This window comes from Polyodon spathula, unplaced genomic scaffold (genome assembly GCF_017654505.1).
Source record: "Polyodon spathula isolate WHYD16114869_AA unplaced genomic scaffold, ASM1765450v1 scaffolds_1417, whole genome shotgun sequence".
NCBI lineage: Eukaryota > Metazoa > Chordata > Actinopteri > Acipenseriformes > Polyodontidae > Polyodon > Polyodon spathula.
In genome coordinates, this window is record NW_024472897.1 from 45190 (window position 1) to 65032 (window position 19843).

Below are 19843 nucleotides of genomic sequence, written 5' to 3' on the forward strand. Positions count from 1 at the left end.
CCGCTGAGGTTTGCAAATGTGAATTTGTAGGTTTTTTTTGTCTTGTTTTGTTTTCCTGTTATGTATGCAACAGTTATTGTTTTATTTTAAAACTTTAATATATATATATATATATATATATATATATATATATATATATATATATATATATATATATATATAAATGTGATGTGACATTAGTTTTGTTTTTTATTTTGACGTTTCATATACTTAAAGGTATTGATTTTTTTGAATATCAAAAGTAATCTTTGGGACTAGGGTGTGTGTTTTTACGCTGCTTTTTTTTTTTTTTTTTTTTTTTTTGTAGTGCCAGGTTCTCTAATCTGCCGTGCATGCGCCTGTAAACAGCTTGGATAGGATTTGCAGGGGTTAGCATCAAGCAGCAACCTGTCTGTGCTTCTAAATCTCAGGAACTCTGAAAGTCAGTATGTATCAGTTATAAATGCAATTCCTTAAAAGACAGTACAGAGATGGCATGCAAATACTCAGACTGACACCTTGGTCCTTTGAGCCTTGTGCTGCCTGGACTGGAGCAAGCTGAAATAAACCTCTACTTCCAGTATACACTGATTTCATCAGCAGCTTCATTTTTCCCTGCTGTTTTAGTTGAACAGGTGTGTGTGTTCCTGGGTTGTCGGGTCAGTGGGTGCTGAGCTGGGCTGCTGCTGGTTGCTGTGCTGAGCTGTGTCCCCTGCAGCCTGCACACAGTTGTACCTGAACTCTTCCGCCAGTGCCTTTCTAGACTCTCTCTCTCAGCCATGGGGAAGCTACAGAGCAAGGCCAGACGCAGCACATCCATGTACAGGTAGGGGTGCCTCGCTACCTTCTAGAGATGCAAAGAGTGATTGCTTTATTATTGATCGCCATGCATTTAATTAAGCAGTGGGCGCGCTGAAATGTCTTTCAACTCTGTTCTTCCAGGGCGGTTTCGGCTGTGGAGGAAAGCGCCCCTGGCCAGAAGGTGGTGCGCTACAGCGCCGCTCACAGCGATGCTGTGACCTCTGTAGCCACCCTGAACTCTGAGCTGTGCGTGTCCGGAGGATTGGATAAGGTAGGAATAAAATCCCTTTATTTACTGCAGGGTTCCCCCTTCCAACAAGCTCTTTGTAAAGATCTGCAGATCCCCTCCCCAGCTCCCAATGAAGCCAGTTTTACTCATTTCAATCTGAGGCTCTCAAAGAAGGACAGGCTCTTGTTAATTTATTAATTCTAACCTTTTTATAGCAGCAATTAAAATGGATTGTTGATCGTTTTTTATTTTTCATGCATCAGTCAAACACTCCCTGATCGATGAATGACCCAGGTGCTCTGTTTTGAGCCGCACACACATTGCAATATAGTACCAGCACATGCGTGTTTCCAGTGGTGTGTGAAGACTGGACACATTTATTCTGCTTCTTGATTGTGAATAAGTCTTCTCAAGGCTTCGGTTATTGTAGATTACTGCCCAATATTTCCTGTGACGTACGAACACGAATCTGCTAATGAGGGGTAGGTGAGTTCAGCTAACAGGGAAGAACGTAATTATGGGAGAGTGCAGCTTTCAGAGAGCTTGACTCCGATAGTCTCTCACTCTCTCCTTGTTTTCTCTCTCATTCAGACAGTGGTGGTCTATAACTGGAAATCCGGCTGTCTGCAGCAAACCTTTCAGGGTCACACTCGAGACGTAACCAAGGTAACCTTTTCTTAGAGGGATCCTCATTCCTAGTGCAGTGGCATTGTGTGTGTGTGTGTGTGCAAGCACGCACTAGAGATCCAGCAGCTAAATTAAGGATTGATTATCTACAAAAAGAGTAAGAATAAAACAATTTCATGTCTTACCAGAACTTTAGATTCTTTGTTTCTGGGTGATAAAAACCCCAGAGAAACAAGGATTAGAAGCACCTGTCCATAAAAACCCCAGAGAAACAAGGATTAGAAGCACCTGTCCTATCGTTTTTTTAATGCTGTATAGACTAGAAAAACAAAGGATTTCTTGCCCCGCAGTGCAGTGGCTAGCCTGCAGCCCTGTGGCTTGCTAAGTGCTTGTGGTTTGATTCAGGTAGCGTGCAGCTGTAACTCCAGAGCGCTGTTCAGTGCCTCCCGGGATAAGACAGCCCTGATGTGGACTCTGGACAGTGATGCCACACCAGTACAGAGATTCAGCGGCCACGACCTGGTGGTGAACGGACTCGCAGTCAGTCCAGGTGGGGCACAGCAGAGATAGGATTACCTTCCCAGCTCACCCAGAGGGAAGTGCGGTGCTATAAGAGGGACAAGCATGCATTTCCATCATTATCTAAAATCTCATCGTTATTTATGAACTGGAAAATGATCCCGTACTAAATTTGTTAAAAAATAACACGCACTTTGACTATTGGATCTGAGTTGCTCAGACCTTGTCGCTTCTGTTTAGACCCTGCTTTAGTGTGCTTCTGTTCCTCTGTTTGTGCTGCAGATGGGTCCCTGCTCTGCACAGGTTCCCGGGACAACTCCCTGTGTCTTTGGGACGTGGAGACCGGAGAGTGTCTGCAGAAAACCTCCATCTCCAGGAACCTGGTAAGAGTGCCCTTCACGAGAAGGGCAGGTGCTGCATTCAACCTGCACATTGCAATCAGTGCTTGTCTGTACACTTTAATGTGCAGCTTTCAGTTAACTGAGCAGAAAAATCAACGACATAGTAGATATGTTGATTCAATTCATTCTTGGAAAAAAAAAGAGATCAAATGAGATGTATCCATTGTGCAAAATTCCTTTAACCAGCTGTTGTACAATGTTAGATCCAGTCATTCAGATGCAAAAGGCCACTTGGTAAACTTCTAAAATACAGTTACCTGCTATACATTCTATACTATATTCTATATTCTATACTGCAGGTCACACACCTGTGCTGGATACCTGAGGACAGGTGCATCGTCCAGACATCGGAAGATAAAATGATCAGGTGCAGTGCAGTGCGTGCTGTGAATCGGTGAACAGAAAAGGCTGTTCTTGCAGGTGTCTGTGTATTTGAAGGTTATTAGTCTTTGCACTGCATTTTTCTTGCAGAATTTGGGACAGTCGGGATCTCCAGGTTGCGCACACCTTTCCTCCTAAGAATTACATCCAGATGCACTGTGACGTGAGCCAGGACGGGCACTACTGCCTGACCAGCAGCAATGGCTTCGGGGGCCAGGGCTGCGAGGCCACGGTGAGATTGAAACTTCATATCTATGTGAATCACTTGCTGTATTTCTATGCCAGCGCGGTGGGCTCTGCGCATTGCGGTATTGATAAGTGACATTGCTTAGCGAGTGTGATCCTGTTGACCTCATTGTGTCTTACTGTTTGTTTTGTCTGGCAGCTCTGGGACCTGCGTCAGACTGGCAGGATGGTGTGCGAATATCGGGGTCACCAGCAGAGCACGGCCTGCTGCCTCTTCCTGCCCTCCACCCTCACCGCACCCCCCCTGATCGGCACCTCCTCCCACGACTGCCGTGTGAAGATCTGGAACCGGGATACTGCAGGTACCCAGCTCTCTCAACCTGCTGGAGAGAAAGGACTGGGGAGAGCTTATCATTGATTAATACTTAGTTTCAATGGGTTGGCATCCAGAAAAGCACCTTGCTCCAAGGCATTCCGCTGGGGTGCTGAAACAGTTTTCCAGTGTAAATCACAGTTTCAAGGAGTAAATTACTGGCACACCCCTATTCCAGCAGTCTTTCTCAGAGCCTGTGCCCCGGGTCAGATATGCTGCTGACTTTATTAAACATGCCAAATATCTGGGAGGGTAGAAAACGATGACTGGGATAATGAACCGATAAGAAATGACATTTCTGTGCCACTTCCTTTAATGTTTGTGTGTTGGTTTGTATCGTGCACAACAACGACAGCAACGAATAAAGACAAGTTTGTTCCCAGGCTGTTTTCTTCTCCTCATCCTTCTCCTCCTCCTCTCTTCCAGCCTGCTTGGCGACGCTATCCCTAGACGGCTCGGGGCCCCTATCCTCTCTAGCAGCCGGAGACGCCTCCAGCCTGCTCTGTGCCAGTTTCAACACCGGGATCCACCTGCTCAGGGTAACAAGCTCCGGGGGGCTGGAGCTGAGGGAGGTGGCTGGATTCTGAGGGACAGCCTGTGTCCCGGGGGGAGGAGGACAGAGGCACGGCTACAGCAGAACCTCAGGGACTCTCAAACATCCATCGGGACTGCAGATGATTAGTGTGAGCAAGGCATAGCTTCATCTACCAGCATTTGGGATGGAGATGCAGTCAAGTGCTCCAGCTGTAGGGGGCGCTTCTGGTAAAGCCACTTCAGGACAACACCTTACCTCAGGGTTAAAAGGACTGTGATCATGAACTTTGGAAAATAGATGCCAAAAATAATCTTTGTTTTAAAACTAGCTATTCACTTCCCTTGATCCTGAATCTCCCTGCGGTCACAGTGGGTGTTGTTTCCTGTCCAGTATACAAATACATTCCTAGTTTATCTGACTGCATCTATTAAATGTGAAACTAACAAAGGAGAATAAAAAAAAACAATCTGGTTTGCTATGAGAGAAGCTGTAACAGAAACTCTTAATGGAAGAGCGATCCATTCTTGTAAAATGAAAACACACCAGTAAGAAACTTGACAGTCCTTAAATAAACCTTCCCAGCTGTTTTCCCAGGAGTTTTGTAACACTGCCAGTTTCCCTAACGGTGCGAGTGCTGAACTAGCAGTCTGTGTTCAGTACGGATCTTGGTATTAGCTGTTTGGAAACATAAGAACATAAGAACATAAGAAAGTTTACAAACGAGAGGAGGCCATTCGGCCCATCTTGCTCGTTTGGTTGTTAGTAGCTTATTGATCCCAAAATCTCATCAAGCAGCTTCTTGAAGGATCCCTACGACCCCTGAACAAAGTAGGACAGCGCGGTGCTCAGGCTAGTTGTAAAAATACACGATGAATAAAGAAGGACACTGAAAAAGAAGGAAGACAGCTGGTAATGTTCAAAAGGAAATGATGCAGGAATAGAGCTCTGTTTTACTGATCTAAACTGCAGCTGATTTCAGAATACAATCACCCCTTCACTTGTGTTCTCGCTGGGGTTCAGCCTCAGGGATCATTCGGAAGCCTCTTTGTTATTATCACTGATAGTAGTTGTAGCAGAGTGGCGTTAAAATCCATCACGCTTTAGAGCAAGAGAATAGTCATCGTAACCTTGAATCAACGCAAGAATGCAGTTTGCCAGCTGGTCTATTTCCTTTACTGTGCCGTACCGCCACTTCTCTCCTGGCCAGTGCTTTTGGAATTTGCTGCTGAGAATGAATGTGTGATAGATGATTGAAATGAGAAACACGCTCTTAGAATTGCACTTTTGTAATTCCTTTCTGTTTTGGACTAATATCTGATGACAATAAATTAAGATTGTCTTTAACAAAAAAAAAAAATATATATATATATATATATATTTATTTTATTTTTTATTTTTTTAATGCGCAGAAACACAAATGTGCCCCAAGAAAACACACATACACGCTGGGCATTAAACTGTGCCATAGAGAACGACGTATTTTATCTCAATAACTTGACAAAAGTCTTGAAAAGTTTTACAAACATTTATTCATTCAAAACAGAAAAAATAACCGTCCTTTAACAAGATCACTGAAAACATGGTCAGTGAGAAGCACAGTTCCAAGACCAGCGAGTTCACTCAAGTTGTTTCCTAATCTCTTGTAATAGCTTGTTGTATACATGTTGTCCATAGCAAGCCAGGGCATGTCTGCAGGCACTCTGCTAGAGTAGAGTTCACACGCCGAGCTGGGAACAACAGCCTGTCACAGTGAGTCTCCTAACAAGCAAAACCACAGCCCAAGCTAGTCCTTACACAGTGCCAGAGCCTCGGTCATCATCACCCTCCATATGTGCTTGGGACAAAAATTAAATGCCAAACAGTTCAGATTTCACGAAAATCACTGAATGCGTTAAGTTTCATATTTTAGTGTTTCTAATTGGCCGCTACAAATGTATGTTTTACTCTAAGGACAAAGGATTTTTTCCCAAGATTTTTTAAATAATATTACTTATTTCTACTTTCAGATAATGTTCTTGTACTGTATAATATACAAAAAAACCCCCACTAAAACACATTGGCATTGTCATCTGAGAGCCATGCAGAACTGAAACCATCCAAATCTGAACCCACCCCCCTTTATCATTTAAAACTCAAGCCCAAGACGTACCCCCTCCCCACCTCCCTTACCCTTGTCACTTTCAGCCCGGCCTGCCTGGGTTCTAATTCCAATGCCAGTTCATGTAAACGGGGAAGAAGATGGCTGAGAACAGCATGATGGTGGAGAGCAGGAGCACCGCACCCAGACACCAGAAGTTGCGGCAGGCCTGTCTGAAGAGCTGCCTGCTCTGAGCTCTCACTGGGATGAGGTCTGCCTGCCTGGGGGGGCTCGGCTGGCCCAGGGGAGCTTGGATCAGCTGGAGCCGGACTACCGCGTCCTGCCCGATTTCCTCCTGCCCTTCGCTGTAGGGGGGCTGCAGCTTCCAGTAGCAGAGCTCGGACCCCTGGAGCCAGACCCTCCGCAGGGGCCCGCGCTGGGAGGGGGGCAGCTGGGACACCACCTCCATGTTGGGCGGCATGCTCGGGGCCCCGCCAGGGGGCACGGGGACGGGGGCCCTGCAGAGGGGGCAGTGGAAGATCTGCAAGGGCTTGAGGAAGAGGCACATCTGAGACAGGCACTCCAGGCAGAAGGTGTGGGAGCAGGCGGGTAGCTTGAGGGGAGTCTTGAAGGCGTTGTCATAGGGGGCGAAGCAGATGGGACACTCGAAGTTAGGTGGCCAGAGTTCAGCCATCTCAAACAGAGAGCCCCCCTCCCCCTCGCTGGGTTGGGAGGAGGAGAAGGTGAACGGATGGTGATTATTCCTCTCTTTCCACTGGATTGCTGCTGATTCCCAATGTCAAAGCTGCAGTTAAAAGTGCTGGCTGTGAAATGGCTCTGCTCCAAATTAAACAAGAGGAACTTGGAGATGGGATGAAAATGTCTAAATAACTACATGTTCCATCATTTCATCTCGTCTCCCAGGGCGCCCGTAATTCCAATTCAACAACCAGTCTATGTGTGTCTTAATGCACTTGTGCACACAGTGTTAGAGTCACTTCCTTGTATGCTGTCTGTGTGTGTGGTAAAGCTGCAAAGCCGGTATGTATTTACAGTAAACTCATCTTGTAACCAGGAGTTACAGCAGCCATTGTTCTGCTGTGAGTTTGAAACTGGATTTGGTAAACAGGAGTAACAAGGGGTCAGGTCTCCCAGGCAGCTCTTATAAACAGGGCGGCTCACCTCTTTCCTCTCACACAGTCACTCACCAGCTACTTTCTCTTTTTTTCATAACTGCTTCAAAATGGGGCTTGGCTTTTCCTTCGCGTGCTGCTGCCTACTGTCCAGTCGGCTCGGCCTTTTCACCTTGTGTATTTTTCTCTGTTCATAATTAGTTGCTGCTTGAATCAGATTTGCACTCGATTTCTGCACAGTCAGGCTTGTATTAAATGCATGTCATTTCCTTGCTCTGTCAATGGATTTAGACCCGACAAGCCAGGTTGTGTGTTGATCAGTCCTGTTCTGGGGGTTTCAGGGTATTCTCTGAGTTTCCAGTTGGGATTTCAGTAGCTGTTCATCTCTGGTACTGGGAAATCAGACCCCCCACCCCCCACCCCCCGTTTCTCCCAGTAAGTGATTGAGTCCAGGACAGCTGAGAGTGCAGACCAAAGACGGCTTGGGTAAATCAATGAGCCATCCTGAGAAGCAGTCCACTGCATGGAAGTCTTGCTCTAGTTATTCAATCCTTGTTTTGTTGTTGTGTTGTGCTGAACACAGGAGGCAGGGTAACTCAGTTACTTCTAAAGCAGAGTAAAGCAGACCAGTGAATGAAAAAGAGATGTCCCCAGATGGGAAGAGGTCGCTCTGCCGGTCTTGATTCTGAGGTTCAGGGTCCCTGCTGGAGAATCTGTCCCGGTCCCCTCATGTGCCGAGAGTCCTGTCGTCCTGTCCACTCAGAGCTGGAGTTCACTCTTTTAAACAGACTCATTGTTTCCTTTCACACTTCAGCTGTTCGAGAGCTGTTTGCTTGGTAACCATTATACAACACAGAATCTTGCCTTTCAACCACCCTCCTCTTTCTCGCTCTCTCCCCCTGCTTGCTTTCTTTACTCACTCTTTGCTCTCTCATTCTCACTCCACGTGGCATATCCAGTGTGCAGTATCTCATTCCTACATAGCAACCACACACCCTCAACTCCAATGTACGCACCCTGCATATTGATAACAGAACGCCTATAAAATCAATAGCTGTTAACTATGCCAAATAAGTAATCTGTGACCTTTTGTAAACCGCATTGCACCTTTCACTTTCAATCTGCACTCTGCATACACTCAGCAAATACTGTGCGCCTGGCATTATGCACAAGAAGTAATACCTACGAAATCTTAATTCGGCTCCCATTATAATCCTAGATCAAAAAGCCATTAGCAGACCACAGCAGTGCCTGCAATGGCAACGCAATGGATCTAGAGCAAATATTGCACAGCGAGTCCTGTCTGGGGGCTGCCATGCTAGCATTAACTGCAGTGTTTATTGGCTGTCAATACAATTGTGATCCCAGCCGAATGTTTCCCCTGGGGTACCGTTGTCCCAATGGCAGGCTTATTGTCCCATTGTGGTTCTTTCAGGGTGAAGTGCACTACAAAAAAATGTCCACTCTCCCCCCTCCTCAAATGTATTCGGGACCTCCAGTACTTGAGAGCAGCAGAACTGTGCAACTGATGGCTGTCATGTAAACTCAATCTTTAACTTGGCACCATTTCCATCACTACCTGATGCAGAAATGGTTATGGTTATTTCACTCATGCTACTGGCTGAAAACGAATCCACTGCCAGCCCTGCTTATGGAATAAGGTTCATGCTGCAGCCCCTATTTATTTTAATAGACCCCCTCACTCCAATCCTGCACGGTACAGCGTGGTCAATGCATGCTTCCTTGACTATATTTGTCATGTGTTTTGTTCCACAGTGCCGGACCATAACTGCTGTATTGTCTTCTTTATAAACATGATTTGAATGTATTACACACAGCATCCTTGTCATCCACGACAGTCACGATGACAAGACAGTTTCCTAAAACCCACAGACCCGTTCCCGCAGAGCCCTTCAGTCCAACATTTGACCCTCTTTGCAGATGGATGCCACTCTCTAAAAAGACCAAAGAAATGCAAGCATGAAGTAAAAATGAATGCCCTAGTGGGGAGGATTTTTGCAGCCCGGCACAGCAGATATTAAAAGATATTCAGACCCTGGGCTCTGTTTAAATCTAACTTTCAAATCTATTTGCTATTATGACCGGGTCTTCGATAACCATAAATATGCTGTCGGTAGCACAGATGCATCTTCTGCAGGATTGCATGTGAGTAACATCTGAATAACACTTGTTTGGTTGTTATTGCCAATCGATTTTTCTGCCCCGGAGATCTTTGTTAAATGGCTACACATTCACAATGAATTCGGGTATTGTAAGTAAATGGTGCTGGCATTGCGAGAGTTCCTATTAGATGCTGAAGGGGATGGTATCTCAGAGCACACTGTGTTAGTTTATACTGTACCAGCTCACGTCACTGACACTCATTTGCCTAAGCTGTTTATGTTTCCTTAAATGCTGGCAGTATTCAAATGGAAGAGAAGAGCTGGCTCTGTTTTGCCCGGGTGGTGGTAGAGAAAGGGAGGGAAGGTGCCGCTTCTCGTTCGTCTCAGAGCTCACCGCTGTCTCTGGCAGTAACAGACCTCACCTGCCTGCTGGCACCAGGACCTCCACCTGTCCGGATCAGAGAGTGGAGGAGACAGATCTCCATCAGGGGGTGAGTACACTGCAGCTGGCAATGCACAACGATTACTGATGGGTATTCAAGAACAATAAGGATACTGCTAAGACTAACACCACTACTGCTACTGCTACTGCTACTACTACTACTAATAATAATAATAATAATAAATAATAATAATAATAATAATAATAGTCTCAGCTGTTTTCTGTGGTCTAAGATTCAGGCTAGCAGGCTAGCACCCACAGCAGCACCATCTATAAAGAAACATACCACTGTCCACGATAAAGTAATGATCTAATAAAACTGTACACAGCTCTGAAATGGGGTTCAAATACATATTTCTGTCCGCTTTGACACTTCATACATGAATGCATGGCAAAAGTAAACTATGGTCCAGACATGTGCGTGGCGGGTATGTAGAAATATTAACAGCATATTCTACACTCTGCAGTATAATAGATTATCCGACGCACTGCTTTTGTCATGGTGTGCCACAGCAAAGGGGAGGAAGCAGTGATGCTGCCCCCCCCAGTCCAGTTAGAGTATTGCAAGAGGAAAGTTCAGATTAGAATGGCAGCTGAAAGTCAAATCACTCTGGTCTGGAGTCTAACACAGACATTGTATTGTTCAGTAACTGAAGCATGCAAATGCTTCACAGTGCAGTACAACACCACGGAGAGGCTTATTTCCTCTTTTCTCCGAGCCCTGCGCTCTGACATTTAACATTTAAAGCAGCTTGTTGCGAATGTTGCACTGTACAGCCGTGCCTTCTCTTCATGCTTGCTGTTATAACAAAGAAAACAGGAATCAATTATTAATTAATCTTTTAAAGAGTAACTAGATTTAAAAACGTTATTCAATAGATACCCTGTCTAGATATATGAAGGCTGTTTCCCTTTGCTTTTTCACAGTGTTTTTAAACTGTATACCTGAGTGGTTGTGACTTATAGTCCCCTCGCTGGACTGCCCAATGAATGGAATCAGCTGACATGATGTCATATAACCCCCAAAATGACCCACTAGCGATCTTATTACAGGGACGGCAATAAGACTCCCCTTGCATAGCAGTCTGATCCATTCCTGGTTTATCTATGAGTTTAATAATACACGCCCGAGCTTGTTACTTATACAACCCTGTGGAGAATATACACACACACACACACACACACACACACACACACACACACACACACACACACACAAATCATATATATCACAGCACAGGGACAGGTACCTGCTGATTGAAGACTCCCTGCCCCAATGCTTTGAGATGGCTCCGGTCAGTATTTCAGCACTATGAGATTCACATATCCAGAGCCTCAGAGAGCACTGGGAGTGCAAGGTGAGCCTGCTTTGCACGGCTTTCCTCTGCCCAAAACCAGCATCTCTCCTGTGGGTTTTGCTTCATGCTTTGTGGCTCCTGATCACACAGTCACACTGAGATGCAAGAAGCAGGCTTGTGGCTGACTTTCCACATCAACCCAATCAAAGTGCACACAGCTGCAGTGACCTCTTGATCCAGCTTTGAGATTGTTTCTCCTGGGATATGTACCGGTAGAAGAGGACAGTAAAAGCAAAGCAAGGAGTACTTGAAAAATAAATACTGTTGATCCAGATCAGCTCTGAAACAGAAGTGCTGGCCTTGTTGTTACTATTTTTTCGGGCATGAATTTCACATAAATACTTGTACAGCGACGGCCAGAAGTTTTCCATCACCCTATAGAATTAATTAATGTTGCTTCATCAAGTGGAATGAAACCTGCTGAATAATGTTATGTTATCAAATTGAATTACACACCGCCTTGCAGTTGTCCATGTTCGAAATCTAACATGAAATACTGTGCTTCTGTTATGGCATCTTGGTAGATTTTTGCAATATCATGTTATAGTTTCCTTGATTACATGATGTTAAATACAAGATCTAAATTATCTTCATATCAAGTTTTTTTTTTTCTCAATCCCAAAATTGTAGCTGATGCAAAACTTTTGACCACAGCTGTGTTACGACTACTACTACTACTACTAATAATAATAATAATAATAATAATAATAATAATAATAATAATAATAATAATAACAGTATAACAGACCAAGCACATGAAATGCAGCATCGTTTCCCTGTTGTCTCTACAGTGCAGCGTTGCGGTTCTGACGGCTCTGACTATGGAGTGCGATCCTCCCAGACCCCAGGAGGAGGTGGAAGGTCCAGACCTGGAGTGTGCCATCTGCTTCAGCCAGTTCAACAACATCTTCCGGGCTCCCAAGATGCTGCACTGCAAGCACACCTTCTGCCTGGAGTGCCTGGCGCGCATGAACATCAAGTCCTTGGCCCCAGACACCATCCTGTGCCCGCTGTGCCGGGACCTCACCACCCTGCCTGTCCTGGGTCTCCCCAAACTGGACAACAACCCGACCATCCTGTCCTACCTCCCCGAGGCCATGCAGCGTGTCTACAGCATCCGCTTCAACCGCAGCAAGGGCCGGCTGCTGGTGAAGCAGCCCCCCGACTCCTCGCCGCTGCCCCCCCTCTGCACGGTCAGCCACAGCCTGGACGTGGGGCTGCCGGCCAGCCAGGACTCGCAGGGTTCCTCCCAGACCAGCGGCTGCCTGCGGCTCACCAGCCGACCCTGCTGTCGCACTTTCCTCATATTGTCTGTGGTGGTGACCTTGGTCCTGCTCATCTGCTGCATCATTCTGGTCATGCCATATGCTACCAAGAAAAGCCCGTAGGCAACTTCATGGGGAGATGGGATCCTATCACAGTCCCATGAGGAAAGCTGTTAGCAAACGGTATATCTGTCTGGTACTGAAATTCATACTGTTGCAATAACCAATTTTACGTCTATCGAAAAAAAAAAGTTGGTCTTTTGTTGCTGCAACCCCCCCCCCCCCCCCCCCCCCTTAAGTACAGAACCACTGCATTGCCATGGTAACAGTGTAACACCACCTCAGGTAAGATTGTGTAAGAACTGAGAGAAACTGTAAAGCAAATTCCCATTCCTCTCTCAATCAACTTCATTAGCTGGCAAGTGTATAATCCCTGAAGCTACCTCTGAGCCGATCTGTAGAGCGAGCGCTGCTCTTGACATTACACTACCAAGTAAACCAGACTGTCCACACACCTGTCTCCTGGGGAAGTAGAAGGAAGCCCGGAAAACAGGCAGTCAGGACCGGGACACTGCAATTAGAACCCTGCCTCATTCCAGAAGCCAGTAGGGCAACACCTTGCAAATGCAGCTGCGGACAGATTTGAGGCCCCTCTTTGTATGCTTCCTCCTCCTCCTCACCTCCACCTTGCTTTAAAGCAGGCGGGTGGGGGTGGGGGTGGGGGCTGTGCCAAGGGGATGCACCGTAAGGCTGTCGAGACCTAATAGATTTAAAGCATCCTGCTGGATTTAATTTGCCAAAATAGCTATTGCTGTATTCTAGAACCTGTTTGAATTGCACATTATTAATGCTAATGCACGGATAGGTTATGTTTCAAAACAATGTTTATTTTTAATTTTTTTAGGTGAGGTTATGCTATTCTTCTTCTGTACAAACAGCATTGTTTTTTATAGAGATATATAGGCAGGCTACTTTCTCATTTTGCTGAAGCATGTTTAACCACCCTGTATCTACCTGTTATTTTAATGATCTCTTTCACTATATCGTTATACTAACTTACTCTCATTTTGTCTAAATGTAACGTATCGAATTGCAGCTTGCGTTCAGATTTTTTCAAAGAAAAATGTATTTGTTACAGACATAAAATCCATGTATGCTCCTTTTACTACTTGCAGCAGTTGGGGGGTTATAAATAGCCTATTAAAGGGCCCAGAAAGCTATCAGATTTAAGGTGGAGACGGACCTTTTCTGATCTTTTGGTCAACAATTTCCTTAAATGAAATAAGACTGAATATATGAACAGAACTTGTTCATTTAAATGGATTTACATAGGCAAGGCTTGATTGACAGTATTCTTGTAAAAATTACAAATAATACAATTTCTTTTGCTGTGTAATCCAACTTTTGATAATGTCACATGTAATCACTTTACAGGGCAGGTACGTTATACAACCAGCAGATGGCACTGTAAGCTTTAATAATGTACGGTACATTGAACCATTCCACACATACTGGCGGTTAACTGCAGTACCCCAAATGACCGCCAGGGGCCACTGATATGCAAAACACATATCCACATTCCAGGGTCCGGTGAAAATTACTTGTATATTAAAATAGTGGGTTTTCAGCTTATCATTTACTTTTCTCCTTCATTAAGTTTTGCTAGTGACTGAATGAGGGCTCTCATGAAGATTCTCCTTAGCTATAAAGCTGGTAACCACACTTACTTATTTCTATTTAAATCTATGATGTGCTTGTCATGTCATTGACTACACAGTTAATGATGTAACAATCTATATCATAGATAATAATGTAACGATTGCTCCCAGGTGACTGCACTGGTGACTGCGTGGGGGCACCAGTGCTGTGGATGAGGTAAGGGGGTTGTCATCACTAGACAAGTATTCTGCTGCTTAGCAACACCGAAACTACAAAAAATTAATTATTTTCGTGACTAATTGATTAATCACACCTGTGGGCTTTGATTGTGTAAAAAATAATCGATCGATTAATCTTGTCTACCTGAACTGGCTAGCTTCCAATTACAGGTAAGCAAATATTCTCAAACTGTCAAAGCACATGTAAACAAACACCTGTACATTAAACATTAGCTGAGAATTATGAACATTTTGCAGTAAACCGGACTGTGTTAATACTTTGTATTGGACGATTAATCGATCGATAGAACAGGTCAAGATTAAAACCCCTAATATTCATCCAAAATCACCCCCCAGATATATTTAAATAGAGGTCAGTGACATCACTGTGATGTTAATGCTATTTTTAAACACACACTATAGGAAACGCACGGTGTAAGGCATAGGGGTTCCTGCAGGTAAGCAGGCCTGTCTTTGCTTGAAGTGGCTGTGTACCAGTTTATCCCTGCCTGCTGCACACAGGCGCTGGCAGGATGCCAGGCAGTGATCTCTGACTGCAGATTAAGGATTGCGCTTGTCAGCGTCAGTTAGAGGCTGCTTACAGTCTTTGAACTGCTCTTGTGTTTCTTAAGTGTTCCGGGCCAGGCTTGGAGGAGAATTCGGAGGTGAAAGCAGAAAAGGACAAATAGCTGTAGAACCAGCGAATGTGAGGGATTGAACTGATACCATAAGCATCCCCAAACTTGAGCATGCCATTGTATTGAAATGTGCATTCGGATTCCTCAGGGCACTCTGTCATCTCATGTAGTCTGGTACAGGTAATAACAGCACTGACACACTGTGCGGTAAGTATCACCCAAAACCTGCTGCTTGAGATGAGATACCAGAGTGGAGAAGCGGATTTTCCCGCTGTGGTTTGGAACTCGTGACCCTTGCCTTTGTGTGACCAGGTGAGCCGAATGACTGCTCTTCAAACTCAGTTGAAGCCAGGTAGAACAGAGTGGAGATCTACAAGAGGGGGGAAGTTAAAAAAGCCTCAGCTCTAATGAAGGGGCTCAGACCCGGCCACAGAATATCGATATTTTTTATTAACACATCCCTGGTCATAAATGTGACTCGTTATTTTCCCGTCACATCACTTCAGGGTCTTCCCGTCAAAATGTCTTCTGAATTCACAACATTGGCTGCTTCAATCCACCCTCTTCAATAAGAACGTGCAAACTCCTGCTCTGAACACAGCCCCGTCTGAAACTCCTCAAGGGGCTGCACTGATGGTTTCCAGTGCTGATCGCTCGCTCCCTCCTGAACTTCTGAACTTGTCTTCGATTCAGGTTGAGTCAGTTTCGCCCCAACCTGTAATTACTCGTATGTGAGAATGATTACTGAAGCATGACTCAGTGGATGCAACGTGTTGCCTACTGTGCGCAGCACTGAGCCTATTCCACAGTAGCATCCCTAGCCATCATTCATACCTGCTGTGGCTTTCTCAGCGACTCATCTTTGAAACATGTGGAGAGGCCTGTCTCAGAGGCTTGCTCGGGTTCGCGGAGATTAAAGGAACAATGCCACCGGCCGCTGTCATGGCGTGGCAGGCCTGAGTTCCCGTGTGAATGTTCTCCCTGGTGTCATCGCGAGTACGACATCACTGCAGTGGAGCGCGGAACTCCCACTGAGCTGAGCCAGATTCCATCAGTAATCAGAGCGGAAGAATTCTCACTGTGAGCCGCTCGGTGACTTAACGCACCTGCAGGCTGGTCTAGACGGATCCCAGAAAAGTGCAATCCAAACAGTCTGAAAGGTCTCCTAAAGAGATCCTTTATGAGCTAGCATCGGCATTTTCCTAGCAATGCAAACCTGAGTGCTAGGGGGTGTGCAGCTGTGACTTCCACCCCCCGTCTTTAAAACAGACCCATCTTAATGAGCTGACCTCAGCAGAAACATCAATAAGTGTCCCTTTAATAAACCTGCTGCAGGACACCAGAAACTCTACCCATTTCCCGTATGCAGGCATACAGTGATGCACTGTGTATCGCTCTCTTTCTGTCTGGGGTATTACGGTGCTCTTCGCTCATGCAGTTTCACAGTTGTGACTAATATCTGTACTGTGGGAGGTCTGGGGAAGTTATTAACGCTGTCGGCAGAGAAACAGTCTGGACTCTACCGGATATGGCAGTTCTGTTTGAGTTGCTTGCTAAATGAAGCCTTCGAATTAGAGACAAGACACTATTGAACACAAACGCTAACGTTTCCTGAGCGCGTCATGAACAGTTAATCAACCGCTCTCTTCAAATAAAGCGCGCTCGATAAAGTTCAGAACTCTTTTACAGAATGGCAGGAAAGGTTTTGTTTGGTTTTGTCTGCATTTCTGGTTGAAGAACTAGCCCAACGCACTGAGACAGCGTGGACACAGTGGGAACAGTGAGAGGAGGCAGGAGAAGGGAGTTAGTCAGCGTGGAATTAGCTCTGCTCTGTCTGCTCTGCGTTGAGGACGAGGAGAGGGGACTGTGTGTCTGAACGCCACTGAGGTGAGACTGACTGCCCAGGCCTGCACCATCTCCTGCATACAGCACCCCAGGAGATATACAGCAGAGAACTGAGCAAACCGAGGCTGTGTGATCCAGTGGTTAAAGAAAAGGGCTGGAACCTGGAGGAACCCGGTTCAAATCCCAGCTCAGTCGCTGCGTTTAACGCTGATCACTTAACATCCTTGTGCTCCAACATGAGACGTTGCTGTAAGCGATTAAGATAGTATATTACAAGTTATATATATATATAAAACATAAACAATGAAGAGTAGGCAAGACATTTCAGTACAGGACAGATTAAATCACAGAACATAAAACACACCGCAAATCAAACAGTGATTAAAGATGTAATGTATCAATAAAAAACAAGTTTGGCATTTATGAAACTGCTTGACGCCACTGTTACTGAACCCGCCAATAACCCTGAACGGTTTCAGCGATGTCACATTTGACTTTATTTATAAAACACAATCTTTAAACAGCTCATGCTAAAGCTTTGTCAGGAGCCCGCGGTGTTTGCAGTCGCTCCTCGATGTAATCCTCTCACCTCGGCAGGACGGGGCAGATACACCCCCAGCAGAAGGGCGTCGTGTGATGCATCGTTACGGTATGACTGTGTTGCCCACGCAGACAGATCCATACAGGTGCAAGCTGTTTCAGGGCGCATGAGTTCACGAAGTCAGGGGTGAGGTCGGGTGGTTTTCGTGCTCCTCTGAAGCACTGCACGGCTGCTTCTGTTTATCTCTGTGATGGAAATTTCCTCCAGACCACGGCCTCGGAATCTGGCACCTCGCCGCTGTGTTTGCCTTCATCTTCCTTGCTGTGGTCACGGGGAGAGAGTGGGCGACTCAGGAGAAAGCCCTTCTGGTCCAAACAAGAGCTGACTGCATTTATTTATTTATTTGCCTGAGTTAGTCCTCTCCACTGCTCGTCGTGTTTACACACGCTGCGTGAGGGTGTTGCACAACGTCTGTTGCATCATGAGTTGAAAGTTTTGGGAATAGTGCCCGTGCGCAATAAAATGATAAAAGGCGGTGGGTGGGTCATTTCTCAATGCAGTATTATTGCTTCATCACGACCCGAACGTTGTAATTCCGAGGGCCGTGTTGGGTGCATTGCTCTTTAGAGCCAGCAGAGGGATGCATTGGCACCGGTTTAGACGGAAGGCTCAGAGGATGGAACATGCACCCAGTGGAACTCGAGCCAAACTGCATGCTTTCCAGGAGCATGTGACGGAGCACAGCCAATGGAGGCAAGGTTGTCCGGCCGTGCAAATATTCTGGAATATGTAAAACCGAGGGGACACGAGGAAGTGACGTGCAAGCTACACGCTTCAGGCAACTTCTGTTGCAAGCAGCAGTATCAAGGACTGTTGATTTTTTGTAGAAGCAACATTACGTCAGAATAAATCAGCCGATAAAAGTGATGTGAAAAGACTAACTTCTTGCGCTGGCGGAGAAAATGAATGCTTGAAACGTTTTCCCTGCTGTTTGGCATTTCACTGGGGATCAGAGAGGAAAACCTTTAAAAAGTGAATTCAGCATGGAGGTGAAGGGCAGCCTTCAGAAGGGTTAGCTGCCATGGGATTCTTCCATTGCATAAACGCTCATGTTTCACAATGCCACTGTGTTTAACCGCGCTTTGACTAGTTTTGCTTGATATGCGCTTTGCAAAGTTTAGAGAATGCTGGAATATATTGGATTTGAAAAACTCAGTGGTGAGAGTGCTGGGCTGCAGTGTGGAAGGCAGTTGGTTTCAGTAGCTCAGTGGTGAGAGTGCTGGGCTGCAGTGTGGAAGGCAGTTGGTTTCAGTAGCTCAGTGGTGAGAGTGCTGGGCTGCAGTGTGGAAGGCAGTTGGTTTCAGTAGCTCAGTGGTGAGAGTGCTGGGCTGCAGTGTGGAAGGCAGTTGGTTTCAGTAGCTCAGTGGTGAGAGTGCTGGGCTGCAGTGTGGAAGGCAGTTGGTTTCAGTAGCTCAGTGGTGAGAGTGCTGGGCTGCAGTGTGGAAGGCAGTTGGTTTCAGTAGCTCAGTGGTGAGAGTGCTGGGCTGCAGTGTGGAAGGCAGTTGGTTTCAGTAGCTCAGTGGTGAGAGTGCTGGGCTGCAGTGTGGAAGGCAGTTGGTTTCAGTAGCTCAGTGGTGAGAGTGCTGGGCTGCAGCGTGGAAGGCAGTTGGTTTCAGTAGCTCAGTGGTGAGAGTGCTGGGCTGCAGTGTGGAAGGCAGTTGGTTTCAGTAGCTCAGTGGTTAGAGTGCTGGGCTGCAGCGTGGAAGGCAGTTGGTTTCAGTAGCTCAGTGGTTAGAGTGCTGGGCTGCAGTGTGGAAGGCAGTTGGTTTCAGTAGCTCAGTGGTGAGAGTGCTGGGCTGCAGTGTGGAAGGCAGTTGGTTTCAGTAGCTCAGTGGTGAGAGTGCTGGGCTGCAGTGTGGAAGGCAGTTGGTTTCAGTAGCTCAGTGGTGAGAGTGCTGGGCTGCAGTGTGGAAGGCAGTTGGTTTCAGTAGCTCAGTGGTGAGAGTGCTGGGCTGCAGTGTGGAAGGCAGTTGGTTTCAGTAGCTCAGTGGTGAGAGTGCTGGGCTGCAGTGTGGAAGGCAGTTGGTTTCAGTAGCTCAGTGGTGAGAGTGCTGGGCTGCAGCGTGGAAGGCAGTTGGTTTCAGTAGCTCAGTGGTGAGAGTGCTGGGCTGCAGTGTGGAAGGCAGTTGGTTTCAGTAGCTCAGTGGTGAGAGTGCTGGGCTGCAGTGTGGAAGGCAGTTGGTTTCAGTAGCTCAGTGGTGAGAGTGCTGGGCTGCAGTGTGGAAGGCAGTTGGTTTCAGTAGCTCAGTGGTTAGAGTGCTGGGCTGCAGTGTGGAAGGCAGTTGGTTTGCAGTGGAAGCTCAGTGGTGAGAGTGCTGGGCTGCAGTGTGGAAGGCAGTGTGTTTGAGTAGCTCAGTGGTGAGAGTGCTGGGCTGCAGTGTGGAAGGCAGTGGGTTTGAGTAGCTCAGTGGTGAGAGTGCTGGGCTGCAGCGTGGAAGGCAGTTGGTTTCAGT

At 46.3% G+C, this 19843-nt stretch overlaps 3 protein-coding genes across 3 annotated transcripts; 2 read left to right on the top strand and 1 right to left on the bottom strand.

The window, feature by feature from the left end:
- The first annotated feature begins 758 nt into the window (after positions 1–758).
- On the top strand, positions 759–5293 carry wdr31 (WD repeat domain 31). Its single transcript, XM_041242632.1, has 9 exons — positions 759–805; positions 922–1051; positions 1601–1675; positions 2042–2186; positions 2438–2538; positions 2856–2923; positions 3028–3169; positions 3323–3485; positions 3923–5293. Exons 1-9 carry the CDS (start codon positions 759–761, stop codon positions 4081–4083), a joined length of 1032 nt encoding a protein of 343 aa, XP_041098566.1. The 3' UTR covers positions 4084–5293.
- Positions 5294–5512: 219 nt separating this feature from the next.
- LOC121309617 (RING finger protein 223-like) lies at positions 5513–7594 on the bottom strand. The gene has a single exon (XM_041242630.1). It carries the CDS (start codon positions 6800–6802, stop codon positions 6233–6235), a length of 570 nt encoding a protein of 189 aa, XP_041098564.1. The 5' UTR covers positions 6803–7594; the 3' UTR covers positions 5513–6232.
- Positions 7595–7756: 162 nt separating this feature from the next.
- Positions 7757–16181, top strand: LOC121309618 (RING finger protein 225). Its single transcript, XM_041242631.1, has 2 exons — positions 7757–9855; positions 11956–16181. The coding sequence occupies exon 2, from the start codon at positions 11986–11988 to the stop codon at positions 12550–12552; it is 567 nt and encodes a 188-aa protein (XP_041098565.1). The 5' UTR covers positions 7757–9855; positions 11956–11985; the 3' UTR covers positions 12553–16181.
- Positions 16182–19843: the final 3662 nt, after the last annotated feature.